The 9,614-nt window shown below is 40.4% G+C and overlaps 1 protein-coding gene across 1 annotated transcript in view; it reads left to right on the plus strand.

Moving 5' to 3' along the window:
- Positions 1-1,736, plus strand: part of LOC147726613 (zinc finger SWIM domain-containing protein 6-like) — a 304,204-nt gene extending 302,468 nt beyond the window's left edge. Inside the window, exon 16 of the mRNA XM_086963481.1 lies at positions 752-1,736. Within this exon, the coding sequence (XP_086819607.1) occupies positions 752-1,614 (863 nt within the window). The 3' untranslated portion in view covers positions 1,615-1,736. The remainder of the gene's footprint in view (positions 1-751) is intronic.
- Positions 1,737-9,614: the final 7,878 nt, after the last annotated feature.

The following is a 9,614-nucleotide window of genomic DNA, read 5'->3' on the forward strand; positions in this document are numbered from 1 at the left end:
CATTATCTCTGCTTGTCATTGTAAGCTATTAAAATGGAGCATAAGGAAGAAAAGCAACCTTCCATTAGTTGCTTTAAACGGCTGCTTTAAATATGCTCTGTGACCTGACCTGCTTTTCACCTGGGCTGCTGGCTCTGGCAGCAGGCATTGTGATGTCAGAATTCGACTGTAATAACCTTGTAGTCTAGTTCTGACATCTCTTCTTTATAATCGGCGACTCGGTGCGCCACAAGTCGCCGAATATAAAGAAACGCGTGACTACCGTTTATACAGGGGTTACAGAATTCTACGTATTATACCTGCACTATGGTGCTTTTGGTCCAATAAGATGAATTGGTGAGCTCTTTCGAAAGTCTGTGACCTGAATCAGTATAGTCTCCCAATATACTTTCTCCTGAGGGGCACGAATAGACTTGAGGGAACAATTTATGTCATTGTTTTTGTAATCTGTCTTAGATAAGTGCTTGTTGAAGCATGGACTTCAGATCTTCCTTTTTACTTGCTCTGACAATTTGGGAAGCATAGTCATTTTCGGCTTAATTTTGAACATCTATTCAGAGTTCTTTAAAGAAAATGAAATATTTCCAATTAGGTTTGCTTTTTTAAAAGCACCAGCAGGAATGGAGCTTAAGTGTTTTTCACATTTATCTGGCCTGTTGGCTAATCTGTTTGAAGGTTATAGTAATAGACAGTTTTCTTTGAATTTTCTTCCTTCTGCTCAGTCGTAATGTTTCTGCTTTCTCTTCAACAGGTGTTTATGCCCTGGACAGTATCATGCAGAGCTGGTTTACTCTCTTCACTCCAACGGAAGCCACTAGTATTGTTGCTACAACTGTAATGTCGAACAGCACTATTGTCCGGCTGCATCTGGACTGCCACCAGCAGGAGAAACTGGCTAGCAGTGCTAGGACGCTTGCACTCCAGTGTGCCATGAAGGACCCTCAGAACTGTGCCCTCTCTGCACTGACCTTATGTGAAAAGGATCACATAGCTTTTGAGACTGCTTACCAAATTGTTCTGGATGCTGCTACCACAGGCATGAGCTACACACAGCTTTTTACCATAGCAAGGTATATGGAACACCGTGGTTATCCCATGCGGGCCTACAAGCTGGCAACTTTGGCCATGACGCACCTGAACCTGAGTTACAATCAGGATACACACCCTGCCATTAATGACGTTTTGTGGGCTTGTGCACTTAGCCACTCCCTTGGGAAAAATGAACTGGCGGCTATTATACCTCTGGTGGTCAAAAGTGTCAAATGTGCAACAGTACTCTCAGACATTTTGCGCAGGTGCACTTTGACCACACCTGGAATGGTGGGACTGCATGGAAGGAGGAACTCTGGTAAACTTATGTCCCTAGACAAAGCCCCGCTAAGACAGCTTTTGGATGCCACGATTGGGGCCTACATCAATACAACACACTCACGGCTTACACACATCAGCCCGCGACACTATAGTGAGTTTATAGAGTTCCTCAGCAAGGCCCGAGAGACCTTCTTAATGGCTCACGATGGACATATTCAGTTTACGCAGTTCATTGACAACCTAAAACAAATATACAAAGGCAAAAAGAAACTGATGATGTTGGTCCGTGAGCGGTTTGGTTGATGAAAATGTCCAACTGGGGTGGGATGGGAGGGTGGGAGAAGTGAGGGAGGGATGTTTGTTTTTACTTGAGCCTGCCTTTGTATACTTTTTAACTTAAAAAAAGGAAAGAAAAAAGAAAAAAACAGAGCCGCACCGGTATTATGTGTATAGTTATATTGAGTTTTCGAACTAAAAATCGTCATGTTGTGAAAGTTTGTGTTTCTATTTTTTCCTGTTATGTGTGTGTGAGAGACAGAGGTTTAAAATGTTTGGTTTACACTGAGTATATGTTGTCAAGTGGCAAAAGCCCACATAGCTCTCCTGTCCTTATGTATACGTTCACAGCCTCAAAGGAAATCGCAATGGCTTTAAAAAAGATTAAAATAAAAACCAAACAAAAAAACCTCCATCCTGTGACAAGTACCTCGAATGGCTCCAGCTTTACTCCTTTATAACTCATCCTTAACATTTCAGCATCTTTAAACCAACCGACCGACACCACCAATGCCAACCTGAAATGCTAACTAATAGTTTAAAAGGCTGACTACGTGGCTTTGCAGTGCTGTTCATCTAGAAGCATGGCACACGACGCTTGTGCATGTGGAAACTTAGCGACTGTCAACATACATTCTCAGGGATTTATCAAAAAAATTAAAAGAATGAGAGCATTTATTGTACTGTGTATATATATTAAAGTATATGTCTGAATATTGAAAAAGTATAACTAACTAATTTATAAAAAAAATATTCTATGTAATGCAAAATACTTGAAGCTGCAGTAGCTTGGTTTTAAACAAACACAATGGTGAAAGAAAACATATCAGAAGGACTTAGTGCAGTGCGCCTTGCCTTGGGGTTGGCTCGGGTGGTGAAACTAAATGCTGGGCATCTATGCAGAGCCACCTTTTATGATCACATGGTTGGACAGATCTACCGGAGAAACATGTATTTATATATAATATATACAGTATATTATATGTACTTAGTGTGTGCACATACACATGCTTGTACCAGGCGTGAAAGTTAAGGGGACATCAAAAAAACATTGCCAGCGCAGCAAGCCTTAGCATTTAGAATACTGTTTATCAGAGTAGGAGTTCTGCCTTCTGGCCTACAAACACAAAGGGACATGATCACAAATTATTTCCAAAACGATTGACCTGAAAAATTACCCCTTTGCAGTGAGCTCATAAGCTAACCTGCATGCACAAATAGTTATGTATGTAATATGTATGTTTGTACATATATATTATATATGTATTCTGCATAGGTATTTGGACTTTGTGCAGGACAGAAAGTTGTGGAGGTATGACTGTTCTACTTCATTATTTTTTTATTTTTTTTACATTCTTTTTTTTCACTAGACTTAAACAAAACAGCCTTCTATCTTGCCTTGTCTTAATGCTTTAAAATAACCAAACTGGAGATCTAACTACCAAACTGTTCGTTATATTAAATACCAACTTTTGTTACTATAGTGTCTTTAATTTAGCTGAATGGTTCTGTATCCTTGTGCTTTTCAAGCAATTTTTTATGTTTTGGTGCAAAAGTTGTCTAGTGTCTCCTGTTCCCTTAATTAGAGAACATGCTAGAGGTATGTTTGTAGGTATTTTTGTTTAGAAAATGATGTCATGCTCTCCATTTTATTTATTATACTAGGTAAAAGGTTGTACTTCATCACCCATGTAAACATGCCCATGAAGTTGAAAGTAATTAAGATTTGATACACTGATATCAATTTATTTATGTAACTAAATCACTGTTTTATAAACTTGTTAATGATCAACAATTTTTTGTTTTGATTAAAATTAGTTTTTTGAAAGTTGATTCTGCTTCCTTTTATATATGTATGTTCATGCAGTAAATGCTTGTGAATTCTGTGTGTAAATATCGTAAGAATTCGATGTGAGAGTTTCTACAATACATTATTCCTAATACTTGGCTTCCCAAAAAATAAATTTTGCTAAAAAAATGTGCTTTTCTCTGTTGATTTTAAGGTATCATCTTGTAATAAATCATTGCATGAGCTTTAGGGCTGACCGTGCACTACCACTCCATTTTTAGGGTCTATAGATGCTGTACAAATTACCACCTAATAGAAGTGAAGAATAACAGAAAAGACAGATGAGTTATTCCACTATCCAAGTTCTAAGAATACATCTGGGCTTATTAGCCTGGGCATACAAGAATAGAGGAATGGAATTTCATAGACTGTTCCCTTCGACTCCAAGACCTACCACCATGCAACTAATCGTAAACTGTTGCTAGGTCTCAGGCTAGCTTGGTTTATTTTTCAGATTGCCTTGACAAAAAAATTATTGTGCTGTAAGAAAATGTGTAACACAGGTTGCTTTAAATTAAGTTATTTTATGGACTGTAACTATTGAAGTTCTCAGCAAATATAATTTCCTCAATTGCTGCGAAATTCAAAGTAGGGCAGAATACACTCTGTGAAGCAAGAACTATTTTTTTAATTGCAGTTTTAAATAATGCAAACAACTCGAAGGTTTTGGAGCGCTTTACATGAACACCAGTTACATTACACAAGAACACTTGTATAATTTTTTGTATTTTTTTTTAGGACAGGCAAATTAAGTTATTTCCCAGAATCACTGGATGTTGAGTCAACAAAGACTCAAAACTAGTTCCCCAGTCCCAAAGATGGCTGCACTGGCAGTTATGTTGCATCCCCGTGTGTGTTTTTTTTATCAGTAAATGTACATAGGGACAGACCACTGCTACCTGATACGGGAAAGATAATAAGGGGTTATGTGATTAAAGAATCTCTTGTAAGTGACAAGGCTTGGTTTTTGCAGTTATTTTAGTATCGAAGTTCAGTTGAAAATTGCGCTTAGACCTTAGATTTCTAACTATGTACACTGGTTGAAGAGGGCTACTCAACTGAAGGTGAAGGGATTGGTTTTAATTTGCTTGATATATTGGACGAATTTGATTATTTACATTAATTTTAGGTTTATTGTCCATCATCCATAAACTGTTTCAGTGGCTCGTCATGAATCAGAGCTTGGAAAGAAGTAGTACACAACATCCTGTGATTCTGGGCAAATCACGTAATCTTCCTGTGCCTAACAAAAAAATGAACGTGTCCATCTGAAAGGCTACTGGTGCTCATGTAAAGCGCTCTGATACCTTCGGGAAACGTTTGCTCTATATAAAACTCCGTAAAAAAAAATGTCAACGTTATAAGTAAATGCAGTCACTTAAAATGTATTGGTTACTCTGCTAGAGGGCCCTCTTTAGGTGGATCCCCACAGAATCCAGAAAGACGCTCCCACTCATCACCAGCAGACTCGACTACATTGATGCACTCTATGCCAGCGATACCCAGAAACGGCTTAGGATACTACAGAATGTTCAAAAGGCTGCAGCCAGCCTTGTCCTCCACATCCCCCTAGTGCCATGAAGCCACCCGGTGTAAGTGCGCTCTACAAATGACCATTAACATTAACATCCCCTGCCGCAGCCACATCAGCAAACACCTTCAACTCCACTGGCTCCCAGTCAACCAGAGAATCCCCTTCAAACGCAGCACTGATGCCTACAAAGCTCTCCACAATGTTGGACCAGCATATCTGAACCACCACCTCGCATACCAGACAACTTCGCTCTGCCCAACTTCCCTTGGCCACCGTCCCATGGATCCACAAGACCAGAACCAAAGGAAGATTCTTCTCCTACCCCGCTGCCAAGACCTGGATCACCCTGCACCCTCAACCTCAGGCAATCCCTGTCAATGACCCAATTAAGGAAGGATATCAAGACCTGGCTCTTAGACGGAATCCCCTTGCCCAGATGGATCAGCAGCCTAGCACCTTGAGATTTTCACAGATGAGTAGCCTGACCTATATATTAAACAAATGGAATTGTTGCATCTTGGAACACCCTAGGTTACAAGAGAATAAATGTACAGTACAAGCTCCCTCACAACCTATTTCTTTTATTATGTAGACAAAATCTAGTATGGGCTAAACATAGCATGGGCTAAACATTTATATGAACAATGTCAAAGCAATTCAACACTTCAAAAATATATACTTTTTAGAAAGTTCTTATTCAAAGCAATTATATCAAAATATATTTTTTGTTCTTTTTTTAAAATAAAACATACATTAATTTGTATTTATACTCAATCTTTCTTCATGATTGCACACCAGCTAGCACGTTCCGGGCTAATGCCACATACTACTCTGGACCCCTAAATAAAACAGATGATACAAAACAATTGTCAAATCTCAATCACAACCTAACACACTCATACATCACCCAAAACCATCATTCACATCTGGGTCATGGGGAGACTCAGGAATAATTAATCTCCACGACCCTGTTTGATGAACTGGTTCAACAGGGTGTGACAGTAAAGTCGACGCGTGTTTCGGTCGGATAAGACAGATTCTGAACCACCTGCTTCAGGACCTTGCCAAATAGTGTGGTTTAACACAACCAACCAAGGGTACAGGAGATGCAAATGTGCACCTAATATCCAATAGATACAATGTATAAGGCGACACTGATGGAATCAGTCACTGCGCTATGGCGCTTCAACAAACTAATATGTTTCTTGTTTGCATCGGTTCTATGTAGCCATAGTTAATGCTCCAGACATATGAATTTAATTGTCCCAATGATTTCCTGAATGAGGCATGTGATGTTGGATCGAACCGATACAAACAAGAACATATTAGTTTGTTGAAGCACCATAGCGCAGTGACTAGTTCAGTCAGTGTCTCCTTTTACATTGTATCTATTGGATATTAGGGACACATTTGCATCCCCTGTACCTTTTGGTTGGTTATTTTAAACCATACTATTTGGCAAGGTTCTGAAGATGGTGGTTCACCATCTGTTTTATGTCACCGAAACGCATGTCGACCTTACTGTCGGACCCAGTTAAACCAGTTCATCCAACGGGGTCGTGGAGATAAGTCCCAAGTCTCCCCGTGCCCCAGATGTGTATGATGGTTTTTGGTGATGTATGAGTGTTATGTTGTGATTGAGTTTGAGATTTGACAATTGTTTTGTATCCTCGATTTTATTTAGGGGTCCAGAGTAGAATGTTGCATCAGCCTGGAACGTGCTGGCTGGTGTGCAATCATATATAAAGAGAAAAATGGAGTATAAATAAAAATGAATATATATTCTGTTTTATAAAAGAAAGAGAACCTGTATTTTGATACAATTGTCCCCCCATATAGTAACACCCTAGGTTACACACATGGAATTAGAAAAAAACTCATCAGATAGTTTTAAATTGATAGATGAAAAAGAAATTAGCCAAGTTAACAATACACTACAGATGGCAATTGGCCACTGTAATGTAATGTAATGGGGTTTTATAGAGCGCACTTCTGCCTTGAGGCCTCGTAGCGCTTAGGACGGTTGGGGAGAAGCAACTGTCAGAATGTGCACGTTAATGGAAAAGAAGGGTCTTCAGCCGTTTGCGGAACTTGAGTAGATCTGATTCACTGCGTAGGGTGAGGGCCAGAGCGTTCCAGCGAGAGGCGGCATTCCAAGAAAACGAGCGTCCCCCCCCACCCCACACACACACCTTGCTCGTTTGACTTTGCGAATTGCTGCCAGGCAGGTACCCCCAGATCGTAAGGCTCTTGGCGGATGGTAGGGGGAGACTAGGCAACAGACTAATGCTGGACCAGTGCGCCACATGGCTTTGTTGGTTTTGCACATCGCCTTGAATTCGATCCGAGCCTGCATTGGCAGCCAATTGAGTGTTTTCAAGGCGGCTGACCCTGAATGTCTACGAGAAAGTCCGAGCAGTAGGCGAGCTGCAGAATTCGGAGTAATTTGCAGTTTTTTTATGGTACTCGCCGGAGTGCCTAAGTACAAGGAATTCCCATAGTCAAGGCAAGACAAGATGATAGCCTGCACCATGATCCTCCGGGCATGGAAGGGGAGGAGCGGCAAGATTTTCCTCAGCATCCTCATCAGCCCGAAGCATGTTGCAGAGAGTTTGGTGGCTTGATGGTTGAACCCTAGGGTGTTATCAAGCCATACTCCAAGGCTTTTAATCTGATCTTTGGGTTCTGGCATAGTGCCCATACAGGACGGCCAGTCAATACTTGATCCGGGAGAAGGATACTTCCCCAGGAACATCAGTTCCGTTTTCTCCCCGTTCAATTTCAGATGGGAAAGTGCCATCCAGTTGGCTACTGCTTCTAAGCAGCTGCCCAAAGTGCTCGACGAGCCCTCAGGATGGTTTAAGCCAACCACCAGTTGGGTGTCGTCAGCGTAGGTGACAATTTAAATGCCAAACGGGCGCACTCGCTGATGCACACTCCTTTGACCTGTAGTGAGATTCTGTTGAGAAGTCCTAAAGATTTGACTCCTTCTCGCTGCCTTGTCAATCATCTACAGATCATCCATGACTGAAGTATCAACCAATTTGGTGTCGCTCCCCATGCAGAAGCTGATCATTCCCTGGTTTAAGCATTAGTTTTTTTCTCAGTAGGGGCAAACTACATCAGTTGTGAAACTTTCAGATACACAGTTTAAAGTCAACAAAGATTTCATTCCTCCTATCATGGACGATTTAGTGATGTTATCTTTGTCTTGAAGCATCCAGGGAGGAGATCATCAGGGGGCTCTGAATGGTTGCTTTGTTTAATTAGTTTTTCAACTTCAGAGTTAAGTAAATTGCATCAATTTAGACAAATGAGCCGACTTGACATCAGTTGCTCAAAGCCATCTGTATTTTATACTATCCTAGCCATAGTCCGATAACGCATCCACAAGTTCTTGAAATGAAGTACGATTGTTCTTGGCAGCCTCTGGTTCAATCAAGGAAGAAATTGTAGTGAAACTTCCTTTTGAAAGAGAACTATGTAATCTTTCCTTTATTATAATTTATTTTGGTTTGTCTGACAATAGTTTATGTAGCTTGTAAAGATGTATAGATTAGTCAGTCTCATAATCTTCACTGCATTATAATTTTATGCCAATATCCTAAGGGGAAAACCTTTCATTTTGCAGTTTTAAGGCTCATTAGAAGTATATCAAGGCACATAAATATTTTGAGGCCAGTTCGGAACATTAATGCATTCTGGCTTCGTATTGCACAGATTTCACAGAACAAGCAATCGTTGGTTGCGGTATTGCTTTCCACTTATACTGGTTTTACGCCCAAAAATACTTGAGGATTAATAGGAATGCCATGTTCATCTGCTGAATGTTTTGTGTCTCCTATAGCCAGCTTTACTTGTGTATTATTTAAGACCTATTGTCTACAGTATGTACAGGGTTTTGGGTGTCTACAGTATGTACAGGGTTTTGGGTGAGTACCTTGCTCGTAAGTGATTGGCTTTTCTCCCTATTCTTGATGGTTTCGCCCAGTAGCAATTTTCATGTATATTGTTAGTAGGGCCAAGTTGTATCTTCCCACTGCGGTTGACTGCATTTGCATTTCTTCTCTGTTGGAGCCCTTTACTTTCCTCACTCTCCCCTTGACTCCACTTCTCAGCCCTTGGTCTCTTTCTACTAGTTTCTCATTGCTGCTCGTCTGTTCATCTCCTGTTCCATCAATGAGTGCACATGTAAGCTTACACACAACAACCGTCCTACAATTATTTTACCTCGTACTTAATTAAATCAAATTCGAAGATGGCCTCCTGTGAGCTTTGCAATGAGGACTTTGATGTCTAATAGGTACTCGGCTTCTCCTCCAAATCATTTGGAGAAACCTCTATTAGCTTCCACTTAGAAAGTGGGAAGTGGAAGAGGTTCTTAAGGAAGGCTTCTCCTGCACATTAGCCTCCAGGGCAAATACTTTTTGCTACTCCTAATAGGATGTTAAATTAAATGTTGACTTTTTGGATTGCTGTAATGTTATAACTGGAAGAGTGGGGTGGTAAAGGTCCTTAGTTTAAAGGTATTTGAATATGTGTTTTATTCAAGTTTGTTCAACATTTTAATAAATCGTGCTTCCAGGGTGCAGTTCTTTCTGTGGTATTTTGCTGTCTGCGTCATTGTTAAATTAACACTCAACT

The sequence above is a fragment of the Lissotriton vulgaris genome, chromosome 3_1, assembly GCF_964263255.1.
Source record: "Lissotriton vulgaris chromosome 3_1, aLisVul1.2, whole genome shotgun sequence".
In the NCBI taxonomy this organism is placed as follows: Eukaryota; Metazoa; Chordata; class Amphibia; order Caudata; family Salamandridae; genus Lissotriton; species Lissotriton vulgaris.